Raw genomic sequence first — 26,057 nt, 5'->3', positions numbered from 1 at the left:
AAATGGAAGATTATATATTTGATGATATATGATATAAAAGATTATATATATGATGAGCCCAAAAGCCATCAGGCAAACCACCCCACCAAACAAAGAGAACCAAGTCCCAATTAATCAAAAGAATAGAAAAGAAATAGGTGTTTACAAATATTAAAATAAAAAGCAAAAACAAAAGAGTGCTTAAAAATGGTGGCAGTGAAACTTAACATGCACTTTACAACATGCTCTAAAAGCAGCCAAGAAGGGACAATCCTATGGATGTCCTTTAGGAGGCGGTTTCACATCCAAGGACTGTCTTAAGTTCTGATTTGCCATGTTGCAATCTTGAATTTTTTATTCCCTCCACAGGGGAAAAAAAAAGATAATTTTTTAAACCTTCCGGAAAACATGAACTAATTCTTTTCCAGCAATGTGGACATATATGTTTGATCTGTGGTGATAGATGGTATCTTCTCTAGATTTTTAAATGTTCCACTGACTTCTTTGTTTTGTCTTCTTTTCTTTATAGCTCGTAGAGAGCATGGAATCTTACTAAGAAGCTGAAAAATATGTGTATATGCTTTAAAAATGTGTTGAAGCACCTCAGGCTTTGTGAGGCATATTTTAAAAATCTAACAGAATGAAAATAAATAAACCAGGAACAGCCTCTTCTGTTGACATCAACGAGTTTCTATTTAGTCTGATGTTTTGAAGACCAAACTAACCGGGTGGTGATAGGATCTTGTAAGAAGAGAATAGCCAACTTATAAAACGATCAATCTGAGACTGTTCTGCAATAATTAGATTCTTCGTTTGAGTGCCCTGTGAGAGAGTTGAAACACGTGGTGGGAGAAGAAACCAATCTAGAGGAGTATTGATTCATCTATATGCTATATTCCATAGAACTATAGTGTAAAGGAGAGGACCATATCAGGGATTCTAAGAGGGACTGTTATCTATGAATTATTTGACAGCTGCTGTATTGTTTTTGGAGGAAATTACTGCTTTGAGAATTGAATCAAATCCAAATAAACCCAAAGGTGCTGTTTTTCTTTCTGAATCTTCATTTCCTAATATTTGATGCCATTAGTTACTTTTAGGATGAACTGAGATTATGAAGATTATACTGGACATCTGTCCACATTAATAGTGCTTTTAAAACTGGGTCTTCTCTGAAAGCAAATAGACACCATAATAATCTCATACATTTCTGCAAATCTTTAAATCTTGAAGGATCACGGTATAATTTTACAAATTAAACTAGATATATGAGCTATTTACTATCTCATGTGAAATGTGGTAACAATTTATGACAGTGAAGCATATTATATCTAACTGAAACTACAGGGGGAATTTATGAAGTGTGAACATAATTGCTAAAGTTTTAATTTGGCCAGAATGGAGGGTCTAATACCATTAGTGGCAGTAATGGGAAGTAGAGTTACCTAGGAGACTTAATCACTGGAAGTGGCACTTTGGTTTTATCTATCAGCTGATCGTGGTGAGGGTGGTCTAGTGTAGTGGTCAGAACAGGCGTCAGTCTTAGTGGTTGGAGCTGGCGTCATGAACCAAGGGCTAGTGTCAGTAGTTGGAAGCTGGAGCCAAAGATCAAGCTGGAGGTCAGAAGCTAGATACCAGAGCCAGCGGTCAAGCCAGAGTCAGTAGTCAGAAGCTGGAGCCAATGTTTAAATTGGAGGTCAGGAACTGGAATGAGAAAAGTAGCAGGCAAGAAAGAGGCAAGTCTGGGTGAAAGGCAGGAGTTAGCTGGAGTAAAGTAACACAGAAGCAGGAAAAACAGTGGGCATGAGCATTGAGCAGCCTGCGAGCTGCTGGTCCCTCCAGCGAACCATGTAGCTTGGCCAGTCAGGTAGCCTGCAGCAGACCAGCTGTACTGATGAGGCTGCTTGGAGATTAGCTGTGCTGCAGGCCCTGATTCCTGACATTATCTGTCTGAAAGATGGAATTTGTAACTAGTAAGTTGTCTCCTAACACAGTTCTCAGGACTTGGAGGTAAAGGTCCCGTTTATGAAATCATGAACACCTAGCATTTTCAGCACCTTGGACATCCTTCGTTATTTTTTATCAAAGTACTAATTTGGTCCAGTTGTGTTCAGCTTGAGATCTTACTGAATGAATTAGCAAGATACATATTCTTTAACAAATCGAAAGAAAAGTTGGAGGCCTGCAGAGCAAGAAAAATGTTTCCTGGCATAACTTTGTCTGAGCATCACAGCTGGTCCTGGAGAATAGCCAGAGATAATTTTTTATTGTTTATTTCATATTTTTTGCAGTGAAAATGATTTGAGGATACTTATATTAAGTATGTCTGTTGTTCTTTGAAACTCAGTGTCCTTGACATATTTAAAACAACCCAATGGGTGAGGATTCAGATGTGGAAGTTATGTTGGCAGGGATTATTTGTACAATAAAAATAACACAGTAATACAAAGAAGAAATGCAGTGAACAAGGATAAGGTTATAATTTGATTTATTCTTTGCATGTTTATCTGAAAGAATATTCTTTGTAAGAAAAATGCATTTTTGTCAGTAATGCTGTGCTGTCAGGGATTCATTTCTAAAGAAGAGTGTGGCAGGGTAGACTCAGTCCTACATATATGTAGCCCCACAAACCGTTCAGAGACCTTTGGGTAAAACAATATATTTACACTGTTCTTTTCCACCAACTTTTCAGACTGTCACCTCATACCAACAATAACATGGAGCCCTCAGCTCTTGAGCCAAGGAGGGGAGAAATCTCTCATGGCTCTGTCTGCAAGCCTAGCTCTCTTTCTCTATCACTCAACTCTCATTTTCCTCTTCCTCGTCCGCACTTCCTGTGACTTTTGCACCATCTATGCAAATGAGTTAATTAGCCTTTTAACTCCATCCAGCCTATTCCAATCTATCAATTGGGATCAGTTCCCATGGTCAGATGAGCTCTGGGGCAACTACCTGGAGTTGCAGCAATCAGAGTGTTGGATCAGGTGCTGTTGCCCAGCACTCGGTCACCAATATTTATCAAATATTACATATTTTTATTTAAATAAATCTTAGCAGTATATCCATTCTGTCTCTCATTAGTTGTCATCTGTGCCATCTGGCAAATGACTTACCAGCTTAATAATGAGTTAAAGTGGTTTCATGGATACAAACCATTCAAGCAGTGTCAGATAAGACACGTACTCCCCTTTATTCAATTTTAAGATTGGTATTAAGAAGTAAAAGAAATTGTGTTATTAAATATTACATATAGAGCTATACCATAGCTGATTATTTTTAATTGGTCTTAAAATAAATAGTTAAAATAATAGAGCATAATTTTGACTAAATGGGTTGTGTTTAAGGTTTTTTATTTACAATGATGTTTGTACAACACTACTGAATATTTAAAGCACTATCATTATAATCTGTGGGTAAAACATAGTATTCTGAATTCTGCATTGTTTTAAATACAGTACACCCTCGCTGTAACGAACCCCTGGAGATCTAAGCCATTTGGTTGTTATAGCCAGTGGTTCATTATAGGGAAGGAGCTCTGCTGTGGGGAGGTTGGGTGGCTGACACCTCAAGCCCTGCAGCAGAACAGAGGACTCCTCTGGCACTGGGGCCAGAGGACAAGTCTGCCCTGGCTGAGGCCTTGGGATTGGAGGAGCTGTTGCTCTGTCTCACCCCCCCCCCACACACACCCCGGGGGCTGGAGGGTGTGTCAGAGTCCTGTTCTCCTCCCCACTTCCGCTGTGCCCACCCCACCTTGCCGCTTGCAGCCCTGGAGCCAGAGGAGCTCTCAGCCGCCTCCTCCTCAGTGGCAGGGCTGGAGGTGGGATCGAGGGACTAGGTTTGCTATTGTGAAGGGCATTATAGCAAGGGTATAGTGTGAATTTGCTATTCTGAATTTTAAGATGACATTCTAGTTATATAGTCCTCTAACAGCATAATGTGTAACCCTAGTATTTGAGGTTTCTAGTTCTTTCAGAGTGCAGTATGTTATCTGATGAGACTGGTGGGGGTGGGGATGTAGCAAGGGCAATACATTTTCTTATCAAGTTATTGTGTGAATTAGTCTAATGAGGTCTATGAAGTCTTAGTCGTAAGTGCGTAAAAAAACAAAAGGTTTATAATTCATAATTTGAATCTTGTTGGGTTTTTTGGTACCCAACATCAGAAAAGGAAATTAACCTATTATATTTACATCACTGGTTCTATTACAGGAAATGAATTATTTTACTGTGTTTTCATGCACAAACTGCGCTAAGCATGTAACTATCCAGAAAAAAAATCTCTTGCCCTGAAGAGCTTACAACCTAAGAGGGCAAAGTGTAGACACAAGATGGAGGAAAGGGACTCAACATGAACCAAAATAATAAAAGTGATTTTTAGCACGACTTATAGTTCTGTGCTTTTTTCCCCCCTGTACATTACAATGTAAGGAAGAGCCATGTCATATGTAAACATGATTGCCATTGGCTGAATTAGGAGAGTTGTTGGTGAGCAGTTCACAGGTGAGTCCCATCCACTCCTCAGAATGACAGCAAATAGAAGTTGGGGGGGTTTAGTTGAAGAAAATTGGTGTGAATCTTCATTTTAATATATTAAAATTGTCAGTAACACAATGCAAATTAATGTCGAGAAAGAGGGAAATCAATGGTATTGGAATGTAGCTGCACTTAGATTGGGTTAAGCATTGGAAAATATTACTTGTTTCTTAGATATGGCCATTTTTGAAACGATTACCTTCTCTTTCTTTCATACCCCTCTTCCCCTTCATGCTATCCATTAATGTCACAGCCAGGTACTTGATGAACTTGTACTTGATCTATTCAGGATTCAATAAGCTTCGTAAAAGTCTACCATCAATACCACTGTTTGGGTTTGTAGCCATGGAAGCAACACAACTCCCATTTTGGAGTCTTGTTTGGCAGTCATGAATTTGCCTTCCAACCTGGATCTTCTACGTAGTGTAGCAGAGAGCTCTTTCTACCTAAATTATCAGTACCTGAATTATTGTTTTATTTGTTCATGACTAACTAATATATACTTTGAAGTTATAATATGTGCTATTGAGTTTCATATGTGGTATCCTTATCTATCCTATCTATCTCATTTGAGAACAGCTGGACCACAGTTGCTCAAACTTTCTAAATACTGTACATTTTTAGGCACAGGCCATACCTAGAAAATTTCAGTCAGAAAGCTAAAAGTTAATAAATTGGCAAAATCTGTTAGTATATTCAACTTTGTAGCTCTCAAGTGGGCAAGAATTCCATGTTTTGAATCAAAGGTCTTGCACAAGGAAATTAACCTTTCCAAGTTTTCAAACATCTTTTTGGATTGCTAGATAGCCAGCACATGGTGATTTGCGTACTTGTAGAAGGGCCTTAAAAACTTCCAAACTCATTGCTCAGTTTGTCAGAAAAGATCATTAAGCCTTGTACATAATTTCACACAACTGGCCTACAATATTTTATCATTTTATTTGTAAGAATTGAAGTTAGTGTCCTGATAAAATGGCCTTTGTAGTTCCTTTTATGAATGGCCCAGAATGATTAAGTCCAAGCAGAAGAACTATTTCATGTGTTTTCGTGGTTCATCTGCTTTTCAGAGAATTTTGGCGTCATCTTTGAAGCTGTTAAAAGTTTAGCGTTACACTGATTATCTGGAGTATTGTCAATTGCATCGACCAGAGGAATAAGTGAAGTTCATGCTTTAATTGTGGCGTCCGACCCTTTTTTTGCAATGGCAAAGGAGTTTGTTTTTTCTTCGGCTATTATTGATCTTTTATGCTGGCATGAGCTCACATCTCAAATATACCTTTAAGTCTTTACACTCAAATTCACAAATGTGATGTAAATAGACCTGTCATAAGTCAAAGACCTTTAAAATGTTATGTTCAGAGGAACCTGTTAATTAGGAAAATAGATAAGCTTTTAGGCCCAGATTTTTAAAGGTATTTAGGCATTCCTGTGCTAAGCATTGCAAAATCTAACTGATTTAGGAGACCATCTCATTTTCAGAATTCCTAAATGCTTAAATCCTGTCAACTGTCCATGGAATTTTTGGCTCCTAAATGCCTAAATCCCTTTTGAAAATGATTTAGGCTCCTAAATCAGTTAGGCAAGGCAATATTGAGCAACACCTAAATAGCTTTAAAAATCTGGGCGTTAGTGTCCTTTCAGTTGTATGGTCTGGGTCGGTCTGTCTCATCACACACAACACCCAGATGGATAAGTCAGCAGTATCCTTAAAGCATATTTCCACCAGAAATATGTCTTTCTATCTCTTAATAATAGCTCACTCAGCTGGTAAAGATGGAGAAGATGCCAACAGCAGATAAATGCAAGGCTACTTCTTGGTCTTTTACCAACAGATAGCTAGTCTTTGTTTAATTCATTCTTCTCCTTAGCAATTTTGCCTTTTGTTCTCTGAGGTACTGCTATCCTTCCTAGTCTTTAGTTCCTCTGTTATATCTATAATAAAGATACAAGTGAAAAATGGATGCGTAATGTAGTAAGTGAGCATAAGTTGTTTCTCCCTCTTGCAACTTCTCTTCATGTCAACCTTCCTTGACATTTAACTCCTCTCCCACAAGAGAGCACCTGAAATTTAGTTTTATTCTGAGTAGTTTTGGGGCTGAGGACATGTGAGAATGAATTCATGCTACATTGACCTGGTTATTTCTTTTGCCTGTTTGACTTCAGTGCTATGACAGTTTGCACCAGAGGAGGATCTAGCCCAGTGTGTTTACAGCGTAAAAGACTCTATAGTATAAAGCAAGTTTGAAATATTTTTGGAATAGTAACTGAGTAACTAATGGAATGTTATATTATCAAAATCAGTATTGAAAGCTAACTTTATGTAAAGCAGTTTTTGAAATATTTCACTCCATAATGTATACAGTATAGAAAGTTTCCTTTTAAATGTTGCGTTAACTCAGTTTTATTTTTTGCATGTTGTAAAGATGGCTTTCCTGCAGGAGTGATGTGAATTAGGAGAACAAAATTTAGAGAGAGTCTTGAAATCTTCTGACATGACTGAAGTTATTAAGAAGTACTTGAAATCATTTCCAAGCTATGTAAATACATAGTTTAACTGAAAACAACCCCCCACCCCCCCAAAAAAAAACTTGATATGTTCTTTTGCCTTCTGGATGGTGTATTTTTTCCCCTACCAGCTTAAAACTTGGGCAGTCTTATTATGTTTCAGTCAACTACTATTTATAATTAATCCAAATTTATTTTGTTAAAACAGTTGTAGATATTTTTCAATATGCTGTACTTCTGGCAATAACTTTGGGCCTGATCCTGTAAAGTGGTGAAAATATCCTGTCAGTGGGTGCTGAGGGTGTTCAGAATCTTGTAGGATCATGCCCAAAGTTATTCCCATGTTGTAACTCAACTTTTCCTTGCTTTGTTATTCAATGTGAATGATTGGTTTATGGGAAACATAATTTATTATTTATATTACTGTGTGCAAGTTCACCTACTGACGGATCCAGAAAATGGCATTGGTATTAGTTGTGAAGGAATATACTTAGATTATCTTGCATGTATATGCAATATGAGTTGATGACTGCTGTTCATCAGGATAAGGAGAAAATAGAAGAATTAGGGAATGAAAATACATGAAAGGTGGAGGTAATATTTTTCAAAGCTAAACTTTTTACAAAAATTGCTTTAACATATAAGTGTGTGTCATATTTAACAATATAAATTATTCTTATAACTAATGAATTAACCATATTTTGATATCTGAAAATGTTTTTATCCTTTGAAAAACTAATTTATTACTTTTTTTTACAGATGTGGCAGAAAGGTCAACAAATTCTGTAGTCTGTACTAATTTTAACAAATAGGAAATACATACAAGAATAATAAAAAGATGTCATTAGAAAATTTCCTATACTTTTTTCCAGTATAGGCATATTATATTTTAAATATGTATTGGACAAAATATAAATACTGCTTTGAATGCTACTTTTCAAATTCTGTTTTGGTGGTAGCATTTATTTTTGAAAGTAACAGGAGAAGATGTGTGAGGTAGAGCGAAGAGGTAGAGTGGGGTAGATTGTGAGTGACTGAGAAGGCCCAGCAAATAATTTGGATATGGAATGAATGAATGAAAGGGTAAACTAGTATGAAGAAAAGGGGGAAAATGGTAATTTGTTCAGATGATTTTAAACTAGACCTTATGTAATCATTCATTTTGCAGAGATAAAAAATTATAAGGAAAATTGATGGGAGGCAGTGTGAGATTGTGGGTCAAGAACATTAGCTTGATGTTTCTGTTAAGTTGATCATAATTGAATCGGTTAAGTATTGTCGTGATTGTAGATTCCGGGAACCTACTGAGATATAATGAGTAGTTTACATTTTTCATAGCTATTAGTTCAGGCTGTCTGCAGACTCAGGAAGAAAATAATGGATTGGTTTACACTTGATTCATGGTTTCAAGGTTATCTTCACAACTGTAAAAGCTAGACGTATTTTTTAAATGTAAGATTAGATTTTGTAACACTATTTAGTGATAAGGGTGGATTTCACTGCTGCAGAATTGCAACAAACACAGGGCTACAGCCAATGATGTTAAAAACAACACTACTGAGGTAGCTTTTGCAAAAGAAACAAATGAAATGCTAGTCTATGGAAACATGAAGAAAACGATGTAGTTTATTGACGTTCATATTGTTGCCATTATAGGCATACCAACAAACTTGGTGTTCTCAAACCTTCCCTTTTAACTTTTTAGAAGAGTTTGTTTTCTTTCACAGATTAAAATTAGAATCTAATGTTTCTAGTTGCAAAAAACATTCTAGTTCATGTAAATGTTTTGGAGTGACATAGACCATCACAAAATGGGGGGCACACTGAGTTTTTCCCCCTAAACCCAGAAAAACACACCCCTGACCGACATAAGTTTCAATGACAAAAGTGCCGGCGTGGACAATGCTATGTGGGCGAGAGACCATCTCCTGCCAACACAGCTACCACCACTTGTTGGGGGTGATTTAATTATGCCAGCGGGAGAGCTCTCTCCTACTGGCATATAGCAGCTACACAGGAGACGTTACAGTGGTGCAGCTGCAGTGGTATGGCTGTGCTGCGGTAAGGTCCGTAGTTTAGACATAGCCTAAATGTTTCTGAATTTCATGGAGTCAGAGGCAAAAGTTAGACCGCCTTACCCCCACCATTCTCAAATCTTATATCAAATTGGTCACAAAGATTAATTTATTCTGAAGTTGGTTGTGTTTTGTGTAAAAAGTACAAATTAACAAAGCATTAAAGAAATTAAGACATAAAAATCCACACAACTCCAAGAACGTGTCTTTCTCCATCTAACTTTATCTGTTTGGTTCTGCATGTATGTTGACAATAGCACTTTATTTTTTAAATAAACAATTTTTTACTAATGTGTTTATAAGTTGGGGATAAAACTACTTTATTTTTCATATCACCTTGCTTGTTAAATGATCAGAACTAAATTTCATTCCCAAAAGAGAGTCATCGAAATTCCCTCTAGGTAGGGATTTATTAGCCTTATGCCCTTAGTTTTTTATCTGACACCATCTTTCAATGGCCACCTGTCAGAGTCCTCTCATTTGCCAACTATGCTACCTCTTAATACCTTGAGTTCTACCTGCCTTGTGGATTTCCTCAACAGGGAAGAGGAAGAACCTGCAGTTGCAGACTGCGTGGTTTGATCTCTCTGACAACTTTACTGAAAGCTTGGAAGTTGAGACCATCTCAGCTCCACCAGACAGCTCTCCAGGCACACTGCTCCTTTATCTTCAACAAGCCATAAGTGTGCATCATATGAGCTGCTGAAAATGTAATAATGAGGGAAATCTGAAGAACTTCACCTGTAGTTTTATTCAGTCTAAAGAGCATTTATCCTTTTCTAACTGGTATTATACTAGACTTTTTTTTACTAGTAACTTCAGAGCTGTTGTGTAAAGTTTGTGCTCATCTATTCTGTAAACTTAAGAAGGCTAACAAATGACAGTGAAGAGAACACAAAATAGGATACCAGATTGGGCTAATAGGGGGTAAACATGATTAATATTGCAGGAGTTACTACAATGTACTCTGTAAACTTATTCTGTGACTGATCTTCAGAAAGGATTACAATCTGAATTTCAGCAGGTTTTCATCAGTAAATATTTGATTGAAATGAAAAATGTAACAAATGGAGTTCAGATATTAACATCAATTAATTAAATTAAGGTTAACCGAGAGTTAACATCAATTAATAATTGTTCTTCTTCGAGTAGTATTTCCATGGCTGCTCCCATGGTGTGCTTCCATCCCTGTGTTCCTGATCGGAGAACTTCGGTAGCAGTGTCTGCTAGGCCCGCACATGCGCTGTCTCTCCTCGAAAAAGGTAATCGCTGTCAGAGACTAGCACTCCCAAGTGCATTTGCTGCCTTGGGGAAGGCCACATTCAACAAAAGTGTGGTCTTTGCCAGCAATTCAGGTCCCAGTCTTTTAAGGATAGGGAGATGAGGCAGAAGATCATCTTCATAGAGACAGCGCTCTGACCCTCTCTGGACCTGTGTCACTGGTCACCTGGCAGACGTGAGTCTTCCCCACAGCCCTCAACATCTAAAAGCAGTAAGTTGAAGAAACAAGCCACTGATGCCTTTCACAAATCATAGAAAAAGAGAGCGGGAAGTCCCCACAGTGAGTCCCAAAATAGCCGTTCTCCAGCACACATACCGAGACCCCCCCCAGTCCGGTACCCAGGGCTTGCAGAAATCCTCAGCAGCAGATACCATTGAAAAGACCTACATACCCAATGGGCACGGTCACCAAGTCAATGGTACCAGCGGACAAAGACAGGACCAAACACTTCTCTAAGAAGGCACCAATATGCGATCCCATGTCAATACCGCCCTTGACGCCTCACCCAGCACTGGAGCAACCTGTGCAGACAAGGTTCCCACCCCACCCCCCGACACCAGGACAATCTGTACCGGTGGAATCCTGCCACTCCAGAGACCCCACCTCTCAGTACCAAAACCTTTGCACTGCGCCTTTACCAAGCATGGGAAGTATCCCTGCTGCCATGCCATGCCCCTCTGCCCTCTAGTGAGGGTTCAGACAGTGAGTCAGATGACGTAGTGTCACTCCTCCTAAGCTCCATATGGTGCTTAGTACCAACAGAGCCCAAGGATACACCTGCAGATGGCCCCACCATCACTACCTTGGTACTGCCACCCCTGAGCACCATCCCCGGGCTCTATGCCACCACCACTCCCATGGCCATATTGGCGCACTGCCAGCAAGCCTCGGGCTTTGAGCTTGCCCAGGAACCCTCAAGGCACATCCCCTTGACCACAGCATCCAACGCTTCAGAACCGCCTCGAGACATAGAGGAAAAAGAAGCTGGTACTGAGGAGGCAGTGACACCAAGGACCATATCCTCCCCCACTCCAGACGAAGCCGTCATGCCTCCTCCACGGTCTTTGGCGGATGACTTCCATCTCTTCCAGGAGCTGGTGAAGAGGGTGGGAGACACCCTCCAGATACCATTGATGGGTATCCTTCACTTCCTCCATCAACTTTTTGACATCCTCCACTCTTTCTTCTCTTTGAAAATGACCTTCCTGATTAATGTAGCCATTTTAGATCCAGCAAAGACAGTGTGGCAAACCCCAACATCAGTGGAAGCAACCTGCAAGTGGGCAGACAAAAAATACTTTGTCCCCACCAAAGCATCTGAATTCCTGTTATCCCACCTGCCACCCAACTCCATCATGGTGGATGCCATCAACTTACACGGCCAACACTAGTCAAGGGCTACTCCCTATGATAGGGATTGGAAGCGCCTTGATATTTTGGGCACAAAAGCATATTCTTTAGCTGCTCTACAATTCCATATTGACAATTATCAGGGCCTCATGGCAAAATGTGATTTTATAAATTACTCAAAACTGAATGACTTTTATTGAAAAAAAATGCCAGAAGCACATCACGACTCATTTAATGCCATTATCCAGAAGGGTCAACTAATGGCAAAGACATCACTGCAGTCTTCCCTCGAAGCAGGCAACACAGTGTCTAGGTCCATCTCCATGGCTGTGGTGATGTGACTAGCATCAGAGCTCTGTTTGTTGGGCTTCCCGAAAGAGGTACAGTCCACAGTCAAGGACCTCCATTTGAGGGCATGAAGCTCTTCACCAAGAAGACTGATGCCTCTCTTCCCTAAACACAAACCATCTGGCCTTCAGTCTTCATTGTTAGGTCACTCCTCGTGATTTACACAGCTGACCGTTGTTCCACACCCATTTGGCCACTGATTGGTAGTGGTCTGCAGTGCCTGGGAACACACAACATCGGACTGATGGTTCTTAAAGATCATTTGAACCGGGTACTCCATCCATTTTACTTCCCTACCCCCTCCACAACACCCTTCCCCATCCCTCTTCAGGGATCCTTCTCACAAGAGTTTACTATGACTAGAAATAGATCGCTTCTCCAGTTAGGAGCCATAGAACCAGTACGTAAACATCTACCAGGCAAAGAGTTCTACATTAGTTATTTCCTAATACCTAACCAGAAGGGAGGTTGGGGACCCATCCTAGATCTCAGATCTCTCAACAAGTTTCTCAAGCCTCAAAAATTCAAGATAGTCACCTTATCAACGATCATTCCAACATTAGAACAGGGAGACTGGTTTTTGGCTCTTGATCTCCAGGACACCTGTTTTTCATATCTCAGTCTTACTGGCTCACAGACAATTTCTCAAATTCGCTCTAGGACACACCACTACCAATATGGAGTGCTCCCCTTTGGGTTATCATCAGCCCAAAAAGTATTTTCCAAGGTTCTCTCAGTGGTGGCCGCTCATTTATATTCTCAAGGGATAATGATCTACCCTTACCTGGATGATTGCCTCCTCAAAGCCTGAACTCTCCAAGAGGCTCACCAAGTCACTGATGCTACCATATACTTGTTTATGGAACTGGATCTACAGATCGACACCTAGAAGTCAACTCACTCCAGTGCAATGCCTGGAATTCATAGGGGCCGACTTTGATTCATTACAGGCCAAAGCCGCCTTATCTCAATACAGGTTCCTATCCTTAATCACTCTCATAGACACCATTCAAAATAGCCCACAAATATCAGCCAGGCTTTGCCTCCAACTCTTGTGGCATATGACAGCGGGCAGAGCAGTAATACCACATATCAGGCTTCACATGCAGTACCTCCAACTATGCTTCAGCTCGGTTTACAGATGAAACAAGGACAGGCTAGACAAATCCCAGTCAGCACCCACCAGGATCAAAAACTCCTTAGTCTGTTGGCTGGAATGTTTGCAAAGGAGTCCTCTTCTCACAAACAACACCGTTCATCGCTCATAAGGTGGGGCATGCATGTAAATGGCCTCACAACACAAGGCAAATGCTTACCCGCGGAGATATCCCTTCACATCAATCTCCTCAAGTTAAGAGTGGTCAGGAACACCTGTGCCCATTTCCTCCCGCTGATCACAGGATCACACACAACGATCCAAACAGACAATATAGCCTATATGTACTACATCAATCTGTAGGGGTGAGCCAGGTCGCCCTCCTTATGTGCAGAAGAGTTGAGGCCATGGAATTGGGGATCTCCCACAATGTTACACTGTTTGCAGTTTACCTCCTGGGCACACAAAACTCGATAATGGACAGTCTCAGTCACAAATTCCCACACAACCACGAGTGGAAAGTACACCCAACAGTCCACAGACATTTTTGCAACTCACCTAAACAAGAAATGTCCACATTACTGCTCCAAAGTGGGGATCGGACAACGTTCTTTGGGTGATGTTTTCCTCCTCCTCTGGGAAAAGGACCTTCACTACACCTTTCATCTTTTTCCCCTACTGTTCAGGGTCCTACTGAAAATAAAAAGGGACAGCGCTCACGTCATTTTGATTGCTCCTACTTAGCGGAGACAGACTTGGTACCCTTACCTGGCACAGCTCCCAACATGCCTGCTGTTCCCTCTCCCAGCCATCCTGCACCTCCTCTCACAGAACAGAGGACGTACGCTACATCCAAACTTGGGGAGTCTGTGCCTCAAGGCATGGCTCCTGCTTGATTCCAACACCTAGAAAGCTCCTGTTCAAGGGAGGCATAAGAGGTAAAATTACACAGTAGGAAGTCCTCGGCACAGTGTACTTACCTGCAGAAATGGTCCAGGTTTCAGATTTGGTGCATGTCCCAATGAATCTCCCCAACATCCGTGTCTCTTCTGCATATCCTAGACTATGCTTTGACCCTAAAACAGTTGGGACAATCTCTAAGCTCTCTTTGGATTCACCTAGTAGCTATAACAGCTTTACATCAGCCTCGAATTCCTACCCCCACATGGGACCTAAATCTGGTACTGAAAAGACTGATTAGACCTCCCTTTCAACCCATGACCACTTGATTGTTGATGCACATCCTGATAGCAATTACCTCAACCAGGAGAATTGGAGAAAGAGCAGCTCTGATGGCGCATCTCCCCCTCCCCAAACACACACAGTATTTTTTCTAGACAAGGTTACTCTCAGGCCGCATACAAAATTCATCCCTAAGATAACCTCTCCATTTCACATGAATCAATCGATTCACCTTCCAATCTTCTACCCAAGTCTCACTAAGACAACAGGGAGGTTATATTACATACCCTAGATGTCAAAAGAGCCCTTGCCTTCTACCTGGACAAGACAGAGGCCTTCAGAAAGCTCCCTAGGCCTTTTCTCTCCATTATGGAAAGATCCAAGGGCTCAGCAATTTCAGCTCAAAGGCTCTCTAAGTGGATCTTAAATTCCATCAGACAGAATTATCAAGTTCACAACATGACCCTCCAGACTCTCTTCGTACATGCTCCACAAGGTCAATCTCTTCTTCCACTACCTTCTTCAAGAATGTCCCTATCTCAGAGATCTGTAAAGCGGCGACATGGGTGTCAGTCCTCCTTTTCACAGGACAGTATACAATCACTGGGGACTCTGCCTCTGATGCTATCTTAGGCTCCATAGTGCTATCATCTGTGACTGACCAGACTCCGAAGTCCCAGCCCTGCAGAAGGGATACTGCTCAAAAGTCACCTACAGTGGAGCATCGATAGGGACACTACTCGAAGAAGTTATTCATCTTGTGCAGTAATGATGGTTCTTCGAGATGTGCGTCCTGTGGGTGCTTCACAACCCTCCTTTCTCCCCTCTACTTCAGAGTTCTTGTCTATGACTCTGTGGGAGAGAAGGAACAGTGGGGGGCTAGCTCGTGCGCACTGCCTAGCCTCGTGGCACAGCACAAGGGGAGAGAGCGCATGTGCAGGCCTAACACATACTGCTACCAAAGTTCTCCAATCAGCAGTGCAGGGATGCAGACACACCTACAGTGGAGCACCCACAGGGGGACACATCTTGAAGAACCATCGTTACTGCACAAAAGGAGTAACTTCTTGTGAAATACTTTTCTGTTAACTTTCCAGCAAATGGCAAAATTACATTTAAAAAATCTGTTCAACCTAACCTGAAGTTTTCTGCATTGTTAGGTTACTGCAATAGGGAAACTAGATGAAGTGTCTTCTGTTGTTGCTGATTAAAATACTGTAATTTGATATGAGAAATTTAAAAAAATCAACCTTCAGTTTTGTTATAGTCTATTGTTTCAAGATCTGCATATTTGATGAGAATGCAGTTGCTTTGGTGTGCTTTAAGTGGGTATTAAAAACTATGGGCCTTGCCTGATAGGGAATTTTATTATGGATCCCTTTCTTCATGCACATATGCACAAGTCACTTTTTCAGCTGAAAGGTTTTTTTCAGCTTCTTTATGAACAAAATACAGAAAAGGAGATTATGAAAGTGTTGCCTGCTGTATCTTTTTTCACTTGTGTTAGCCTCTCTCTTCCTCCCCCCGAAAATGCTCTTTTTTTACTCACTTCTAGACGTTACAAAAATCAGTTTTGAGAAACATATTTAATCAAATATTTTTAAAAAGCTTTCAGGATAAGATCCATAATTATCAATTCATCTGTGTCCAGATATGCATCATAATATGGGACAGTTGCCAAGAATGAGTGGACACAAGAAGAGTAAAGTACAAGCAGCAGTTCCAGTCATTGATTTCAGGTGCAGCTCATAGTTGTTAACTGATATCAGAAGTTTGCTCAATATCTTTACATAATATAGATTGAAGTGACTAATACACCCTATTATAGAGTCTGAAATTGAAACTATAGTTTGGGGATACTTAGGCAAAAGCCTCTGTTTTTTCATAACAGTAATAAAGGGCAATTTTTTTTAAAAGCATCATTACAAAATTCTGTGTAATGGTGAAGTGATGCTATTAAGCTAAGACATACTTAATTTCATTATTAGCTAGTGATAATTATTACAGTAACTGTTGATTGGATTAGTCCCTGCTCACTGGCTGATACTTCGAATTGATCTGCTTCTCCTATGGAACATCTGAGGGAGAGTTAATATTATTTTGAAGTCTCAACACACCAGTAATGAAAGATTGAAAAGACATGAGCTTGCAGAATTATTAATCCGTAAATTTACTGCAGACTTGATCGTCCTTTGAGCAGCAACGATAGTTTAATCTTCACTATTGTATTTTAATAAATTAATGCCAGACACAGTATTTGCTTCACGCATATGTTGTCTGTTGACTTCAGTCTCAATCTTTGCAAAATGTTAAAATAATTGGGTCCATAGAGAGGTGTAAGCTTGGGACAAATAAGGCTACCTTTTTTCCCCAAGCCAATAATCAGTGCAAACGGATTTGCGGTAATAGTTCCAACTATTACATAAAATCCTAACCTATGAGATGACACAGTACTTGAAAGAAAACAATTAAGAAAAATAAAATGACTGAAATTACTTCTTAAAGTGTTAATGAACACCTCATTGACTGTAGTTAATATGAACCATTTTCTAAACTGCACTCAGTCTTAAATTTCCCTTTTCATTTGAATTTTGTACTTCTGAAGTGAAATTATGTAATAAATACATTAGTTCGTAATATTTCTTTATATGCCTGGTTTTAAATGGTTTGATAATTAAGCTTAATCTGAATGAAATTGCAAGGTTTGATTAACTACTTCCTTTCAGGAGTCTGAACTGATGTTCTCTGTGTTAGAAGGTACAGCCATCTTATTTGAGAAGCTTTGTTCTTTTAACAAAAGGCGCCAAGAATAAATTCAGTTAGGGTCATAGTGGCTTAATTTAATAATATTATGGTAATAAGTACCATAATTAGTTTCAGATTCTTCTTCCTTCCCAAAGGACAAGGTTTTGAGTTTTGATGCCTACTTAAGGCATGAGAATGACAGCAAAATTAATGTCATAACCTTTACAGCCTGTTTATGGTTTTCTGTGTAGTACCCTAAAGGATTTTTTGGAATAGTGTAACAACTAAAGTAACCACTTAGTATGGACAAGAAAAAATTAGGTTAATTGGGTTCACCTGATATTCAGATGTTAGGGAGTCTGTCAAGACACCCATTTCATACTTGGAAAAGGAGTTGCTGGTATTTTTTTTCATTAAATTATCTTTGAAATACACTCTACTCCTTGGGACTACTTCCTCTTAAAGACTAATTTATGGTAATTTAGGATTTTTTCAGTTTGTTTAATCTAGTTTCTTTTTCAGTTATGAAATCAATTTGTCTTTTCATTTTTGTGGAAACTACAAAGCAACACACATTGATGGAACATGTTCTGTGACACTGATGTACATTTTTCTTCTAGTAGAGTCTTTTCAGAGATTGCTGTGACTCCAGTTTAGTTGAACTATTAATGATAGATTTCTTCTTTCTTTCTGTAACCAGTCAATAATAAGCTTACAGTGGAGCCATCCTTAGTCCTTGAGGCCCAGATCTTGATTCTTTTTATTTAATGTTATTTTTTTAAAGATGAGGAAAATAGAATCAAGACTGTATCAAATTTTAAAAACTTCAGCAATGGTATTGCCCTTTATTACATGGTGGTGATAAAACTTAATGATGCAGAAAAATGTCCAATAAATATTTCTGTTCTGTGTTTGAAGAGAAGCAGAATGGTGGACTAATATGAGGATGAAGAAATACTTTCTAGTCCATAAGTAACCGAGGAGGATGTCGGACAAAATCTACTAGGGATAAACATTTTTATGTCAGCAAGCCCAGTTAACTTGCTCCCAAGAGTCCTCAAAGAGTTGGCTGGTGAGATCTCTGGCCTGCTGATGTACAGTTTTAATAAATCTTGGAATACTGGAGAAAGTATAGTAGACTGGAAGAGTGCTAATGTGCCAATATTCAGAAAGGGCAAGTGGGATGGCCTGGCTTGACATCAGTCCTGGACAAGATAATGGAAAAAGCTGATACAAGATTTAGTTGACAAAGAATTAGAGGATACGAGCATAATCAATGCCAGTCAAGATGGCTTAATGGAAAATAGGCCTTGTGAAACAAACCTATTTTAATTCTTTGAGACTACAAGTTTGGTTGATAAAGGTAACTGTATGTAGGTGATATACTTAGACTTTTGTAGGGCATTTGACTTACTACCACATGATAGTTTTATTAAGAAGTTAGCACAATATACAATATTAATGAGAGCACATGTTAAATGCACTAGGAATTGGCTAACTAAAAGATTTCAAAAAGTAGTCAGTGGGAAGTGGTTCACCGCTTCAACAATGGAAAGTGGACATACACCAGCCTTTGCAAATCCTGAGCAGATTTGCCCCATACTTCACACAAACTCACTGGTAAAGATAAACAATTAAACAAATTTATTGACTATAAAAGTAGATTTTAAGTGATATTAAGTGATAGGAAAAAGTCAGAGTTAGGTACCAAAAGAAATGAAATATAAGCACGCAGTCTAAATACTCAACCCTATTAGACTGGGCAAATCTAGATTAAGTGGTTTTCTCACCCCACTGGATATTGTAGTCCTAAATATACAGGTTTGTTCCTTAAACCTGGGCCAATCTCCTCTGTTGGAATCTTGTCGTCTTCTCAGTGTCTTCGTTGCTTGCAGCATAGGTGGGAGCAGGAAAAGGGCCCAGTATGTGTCCACTCTGTCTGTTTTATACCCTCAGTCCATGTGCTTGGAAAACACACGTCCAGGCATATCTGGGGGCATTGCTAAGTCTCCAGGCAAGGTTGAGCAATTCCTGTGGTGTGGCCTCATGCAGGTGAGTCATTGAATTGTAGCTCCCTTGCTGGACAATGGTTGTTGGTGGGTTGTTTGAAACCCCACCTGGGTGTTGGTTACTTTCCTTGCTGTTGCCCCTCTGGAGCTAATATCTGGTTGATTCCCCAATTTACAGCATGTTTTAGTGACAACCATATAACACAATTCTCATAATTTCATATGCATTAATGATATACATATATGGATAGAGAAATGACTTTCAGCAGATCATAAACTTTCCCCTGATACCTTACAAGGCATGGTTTATATGTAAGATCATGATTATATACAAATGAGAAATATAGGGTTTCCAGGATGCACCCCCAGGTATAGACTGTCACAGCCACAATAGGTACACTTTTGGGTGGTCAAAGTGATCTGTGTATAGTGTTAGGCTTGGGTTTGCGCTGATTTTCTCAATATTCTGGCTGTAGCAACCTCACAACAAATGTGTGAAGGAATGATGTTGCTTAACATAGGAAGTGATGGTACTGGTGTGGGCTGATCTGTCCCATTTACAATGAGTGTAGTTGTGTGTCAGCCAACTTGATGCGTGATAAATGGAGCACAGTATTCTCCTGCAGAATAATAGACGACATCAGAGGAGAGACTGATCAGAGAATTTGAGCATTTGCTGCCCATGAAATGCTGGCAGATTTGCTTGGGAGGTTGTTACATAATCTCACCTGAGCGTCAGTTTTTCTCTGGTGGGTAAGATATGTGAGAGATCTATCTAGGGTTATTCGGAGATAGACTGGGTGGGATTTGTGTTTCAAGTGATGTCCATTGAGAAAGATACTCAGTTCTTGGACTGCTCTGGTGTTAAGATGGAACACACTCAAAACTGTCTTGGTTACACTTAGTTGTAAATGCTATCAATTACAGTATTCAGACATTTTAGTCAAGTCAGCATTTAGGGTGTCTTCAAGTTCTGGGGATGACCATGCTTGAATGCTTAAGCAAATGTCATCTGCGTACGTGAACTTACAGTACTGGGTAAGTGGGAAGTTGTTAGTATATAGATTGAAAAGTGTCAGTGCCAGCAGAGAGCCTTGGGGGTACACCATTGTTTTCTCTCTTTTGCGTGCTAACTGTCTCCCAAGTGCACTTGGAAACATCTGTTGCAGAGGAGGAGGAGATCAACAACGTTGACTACCTATGCTAGGAGTGCTCCTGACAATTTGACTAAGAGCCACTTTGTATTTTACTAAATTAAAAACCTTAAGAGCATGAATGCTAACTCGGTTGTATGTATGAAGACTTAACCAATACAAATACACTTTGAAAATAATATTGAAGACTGAATATATGCATAACCACAGAGTTTGATGTCACTGGGGGAGTTGGATAGCTCAGAGGATGAGTAGGATAATGAGATTCAAAGCTTTTTACACTTACTGTAGGCCATAGGAAGTTAATGGCCAAAAGTGACCAGCATCTAAGCAGGATTCCCACACTGTTAAGTGTTTATCCTTCAGGATAAACATATGGCATCATAACTTGTTGGCATTTTTGTGAAGCAGTTACATTTGCATTGTGATGCAATATCACCATTGTATGACAGTGAGTTGGTTGGAGTTGGCAGATGTGATCGCAGAGCCATTGGCCATTATCTTTGAAAACTCATGGCGATCGGGGGAAGTCCTGGAGGACTGGAAAAAGGCTAATGTGGTGCCCATCTTTAAAAGAGGGAAGAAGGAGGATCCTGGGAACTACAGGCCAGTCATCCTCACCTCAGTCCCTGGAAAAATCATGGAGCAGGTCCTCAAGGAATCAATTCTGAAGCACTTAGAGGAGAGGAAAGTGATCAGGAACAGTCAGCATGGATCCACCAAGGGCAAGTCATGCCTGACTAATCTAATTTTCTTCTATGACGAGATAACTGGTTCTGTGGATGAAGGGAAAGCAGTGGACGTGTTGTTCCTTGACTTTAGCAAAGCTTTTGACACTGTCTCCCGCAGTATTCTTGCCAGCAAGTTAAAGAAGTATGGGGTGGATGAATGGACTATAAGGTGGATAGAAAGCTGGCTAGATTGTCGGGCTCAACGGGTAGTGATCAATGGCTCCATGTCTAGTTGGCAGCCGGTATCAAGTGGAGTGCCCCAAGGGTTGGTCCTGGGGCCGGTTTTGTTCAATATCTTCATAAATGATCTGGAGGATGGTGTGGATTGCATCCTCAGCAAGTCTGCAGATGACACTAAACTGGGAGGAGAGGTAGATACGCTGGAGGGTAGGGATAGGATACAGAGGGATCTAGACAAATTGGAGGATTGGGCCAAAAGAAATCTGATGAGGTTCAACCAGGACAAGTGCAGAGTCCTGCACTTAGGACGGAAGAATCCAGTGCACCGCTACAGACTAGGGACCGAGTGGCTAGGCAGCAGTTCTGCAGAAAAGGACCTAGGGGTTACAGTGGACGAGAAGCTGGATATGAGCTGGATATGTGCCCTTGTTGCCAAGAAGGCTCACAGCATTTTGGGCTGTATAAGTAGGGGCATTGCTAGCAGATCGAGGGACGTGATCCTTCCCCTCTATTCGACACTGGTGAGGCCTCATCTGGAGTACTGTGTCCAGTTTTGGGCCCCACACTACAAGAAGGATGTGGAAAAATTGGAAAGGGTGCAGCGGAGGGCAACAAAAATGATTAGGGGACTAGAACACATGAGTTATGAGGAGAGGCTGAGGGAACTGGGGATGTTTAGTCTACGGAAGAGAAGAATGAGGGGGGATTTGATAGCTGCTTTCAACTACCTGAAAGGGGGTTCCAAAGAGGATGGCTCTAGACTGTTCTCAGTGGTAGCAGATGACAGAACAAGGAGTAATGGTCTCAAGTTGCAGTGGGGGAGGTTTAGGTTGTATATTAGGAAAAACTTTTTCACTAGGAGGGTGGTGAAACACTGGAATGCGTTACCTAGGGAGGTGGTGGAATCTCTTTCCTTAGAAGTCTTTAAGGTCAGGCTTGACAAAGCCCTGGCTGGGATGATTTAATTGGGGATCGGCCCTGCTTTGAGCAGGGGGTTGGACTAGATGACCTGCTGAGGTCCCTTCCAACCCTGATATTCTATGATTCTGTAAAAACTTTTCAGTAGAGTCCCATCAGAAACTTGGACAGTCACATATAAATCAGGACTGGGGTCAACACTCTTGAGTTACTGTTCAGTGGCCTTATGGAAATTTTTGACGGTATCTCTGCCTAATACACGGGTGTTTACATGCTATATAAGTGTTAAGTATAATACTACACTTGGCACCCTTGTTGAAAGTCTCACTAGAGAAGTAAGTGACTAAATGGGCCATAACAACTGAACTATCATTTCTAGAGGTAGCTCCTGCAGGTCAAGATTGGGGCATAACGACTGGGAAATGGTAAGGAAGCTTTCACTGTTGTTACTATTATACAGAGGACATCAGCTTCCAGAGTTGTTACTCTGGCACTTCTTGCAAGCACCAAATTAAGTTAAAATAGCAATCTCTCCATTTAAAATATTAACAGAAAAATAAGCAGTAAAAGTAATGTATAAATCATATTATATTAGTTCTTTAGAGCCTGGTCCAAAGTCTTCTGAAAAAATTGAATGCTTTCAATTTGCTTCGATGGGCTTTGGGTCATGCCCTTAATGTATACTGTGGTATGATTTACTGATGATTTATTTTGCTTTGTATAGCTACTTCTTTATGTAGATGCGTAGTGCTTTGATTCCTTAAGCCTTGAAATTTTTGGAAAATTACTAGCAAGAAAAATCACAGTGAGGCTTTTTTGTTACATTCTGGAACACGGTGTCAGCTTCATTGGCCTTAAAGATAGTTGTGCTTAAAGTGGCAGCTGGTTTGCACAGTGTTTACAAAATGCTTTCATAGCTCTCAAGATGAAAGGTATCCTGTGAAAGTTCATTCATGTATCTACCTACCTGTACAAGTAGTTAGGTTTGGTAAGATGAAGGGTATGGGGAAAAAATAACTTGACTTTTACATTCAGAACTAAATAGCCTGCATTTTGGCTAATTCTGTTGACCCTTGCATTTATAAACAAGAATGTAAGAAAGATAGACAAGTGGTCCTCCCAAACACAAATGACTTTTTGTAAATCTGTTCGTAATCTTATATTTGAGTGGGTTGTACTGATGCTTTTTTTTTTTTTTTTTTAAAGAATCTGAGAAATGGCATCAAGAATTTTAAATACCTGTATTTGTTTCTCCTCTTAAGGAAAGTTACTGTGACTGTCAGAGGGCACAATGCAGAACCCTTTAAATCTTTTTGAAGGTACAGTATACGTTCTAAACAAGTTTATGAGAAACTACAGTTTTGTGATTTGGAATGTGGTGGAAAATTAGTAGAACTACACTAAAATGAGCTCAGATTTAGATTATTTCTACCTTTATTTTGTGCATATGTACTAGAATCATGATTACAACTGGAATAGTTTGGATTTTTTTGTTATTGAAGAGAATTGGTAAATGTACTTTATATGCATTCACTATCTATGATGGAAAATGGAAGCTAATAACTGCTTGTTCACAAGGCTGAATACTGTACTTTCCTGTACTATGAAAATAATTCTGATCTTCTTTTGTTCTACATTATTTGAAGATTATTACACTTATTAGAATATTTTTTTTCTTTGAACTTTTATAGTGGAATTTGGAAAGAAAAAATTTACAAAATCTTCTCCACACTATTAACTAGTATAGTAGTTTTAAAGTTACTAGACATAACTAGTACAAACAACAAAATGTGAACGTGTATTCAAGTATGTTGAGATCAATGCTTGGTGTTACTGTGTGTGCCTATTGTTGCACTTAGGAGGAACAGTCCCTGTATTTATTTTGTTGTATTTCTACTTTGTCCCTTCAAAAGTCTTTTCTTGTCAATTTGTATTTTAGTAGGGTTAAAAAATGTGTCCATTTTGTCTCCCCCAATATTGGTAGGTATATATATGTGCTGTAATGAATCTTCACTATACTGAGAATTTTGAATGCATTTTCATCTTAAACTTCGGTTCCTTTTCTATGTAAATGTGGTCATAAAACTAACATTTAAAGATTGTTTTTAACTTGTGAATTTCATTCTTGTTAGTAGTAGTATTAAAACCTGAGAGAAGTGTCGTAGGCCGTAACAATCTGCAATGATTTAGAAGGGACTTGTTAAATATGGGTTGTACTGTTCATGCTAATTTTAAAAAAAATATTTTTCTTATTTAACTGGAAGTCTAGAGCTCTTACTGTCATGTTTGTATTTTGACATTTTTAAAAGAGTGAATATTTTATGCAATGCTGTAAAAGTTGTGAAGAAGCCATTATTATATGTCCTGTAAATTCCTCTTCATTGGCACATCCTAGGCCTGATGGAACCATTATTCCTTTGGAGATATATTTTATTGTTTGTTTATTGGTCCTTAAACTGAAAAGTCTTTGCTATATTTTTTTAAAATAATAAAAAGTGATTACCAATATGCTCAAATCCATATAGTGTTTTATATTAAATACATTTTTGAGTAATAGGAAAAAAACGTAAACTGGTGAAGCTGCTATTTTTTTAATACGTAGAAACTGCAGAACCATTTTTTAAAATTGTTTTTAAAAGAAAAATTCATCCCAGGCTTATGGTGTGTGCCACGTTTCAGCCCAGAGTGAATTATAACAGCCTAGGTATAAAACTCGGAAATGAAGGATTATGGTGGAAATGCTGACAGGACTCTGACTAAAGTTACATCAGTGTGAAACTGTAATATTCTAAAAATTTATTAGTCTTGGTGTGACATACTGTATTTTGCCATCAAAAGCATTTTGTCCTTTTTAGTCAAAAATCAGATTTGTTTCTTAAACACGCTGTTGCACTGTGAAAATTCTATGATTACATTAACAGTTCATAATGATTTATGTGCAATGATAAGCAGATACATTTCTTTTGAATAAGTGGTGAGAAAACAAATGATATTGGAAGTGGAACCTCTCAGTCAATTACACACACAATATACTATTGTTTTATCAGTCTATAAATCTACTCATTGAAAGTGCCCATTATTTTTCAACTGTAGAAAGTCTCAGCCGTAACTGTTAGCACAAGTTCCTTGACTGACTACTGAAACCCCTCACTCCTACATTTGTTATATAATACCAGTATTACTACTGTCATTTGATACATATTCCTGCCGGGCACATATATACTAGTCAGGAAAATACTCTTTTATGAACAGAACTTTTCAAAGAGAATTTGCTCATGTGACAAAGGAATTGTCTTTGTGGTAAATATTTAAACTTTCGGGGAAAAAATCTAAATCTAGCATTCTGAAACCCCTACTGAAACATCATAGGCTAGTAAATTGTTAAACCATAATATATTTTGATCTTACATTATACACAGAATTTCACTTGCAAACGTATTATTTGTCCCCTTAACTTTGGAAACTGAGATTTTTCTAATGCTTAATAGCCATGCAAATTACCATTGTGGATTATCAGCCTGTTGGAGGGCTAACAAATCTTCAGATGGGAAACATGTGATTTATAAATCTTGTCCTCAAAACAAGGCTAATGTGAACTGGTCTTACAACATGAAACAGGTCAGGTAGATCCAGGAATGTATTATGATATGTTTTTCTATTATTTTTATAATATACCATGAATAAAATCTTTCTAATGGTAAACTGGAATCACCGGTTTCCTGCTGGGCATGGCCTTATCAATTCATTCATGTTAAAAAAAATAATTTATACAATTTAGTTCCGTGTATATCAATGTCAGTACAGTCATTTGGCGCTTGAAGCTCTCAAATTTCAATTAACCATGTACATGTATTTCATAGCACTTTCTCAGAACCCCCACTGCCTTTATATCATTAGTATAAATGCAGGTGCAAATAGCATTTATGTACTTTGAGAGAAAGCAGTTGGAGATGTTTCACTGTGGGACACAT

The 26,057-nt window shown here is 39.2% G+C and overlaps 1 protein-coding gene across 15 annotated transcripts in view; it reads left to right on the top strand.

Annotated features, from left to right (window-relative positions):
* The window catches only part of ZNF438 (zinc finger protein 438), a 94,392-nt gene that overhangs the window by 42,444 nt on the left and 25,891 nt on the right, over positions 1-26,057 (top strand). For 9 of the 15 annotated variants that reach the window (XM_037890939.2, XM_037890942.2, XM_043541426.1 and 6 more), the window contains one exon: positions 23,349-23,405. The exons of 2 other annotated variants lie outside the window; for them this stretch is intronic. In XM_037890939.2, the coding sequence (XP_037746867.1) occupies positions 23,378-23,405 (28 nt within the window). In that variant the 5' untranslated portion in view covers positions 23,349-23,377. Of the gene's footprint in view, positions 1-23,292; positions 23,406-26,057 lie in introns of all 15 variants that reach the window. 4 more of the 15 variants (XM_043541423.1, XM_043541427.1, XM_043541422.1 and 1 more) reach the window with 2 other exon arrangements.

This window comes from Chelonia mydas, chromosome 2 (genome assembly GCF_015237465.2).
Source record: "Chelonia mydas isolate rCheMyd1 chromosome 2, rCheMyd1.pri.v2, whole genome shotgun sequence".
NCBI lineage: Eukaryota > Metazoa > Chordata > Testudines > Cheloniidae > Chelonia > Chelonia mydas.
This window is presented reverse-complemented; position numbering and strand designations above follow the sequence as displayed.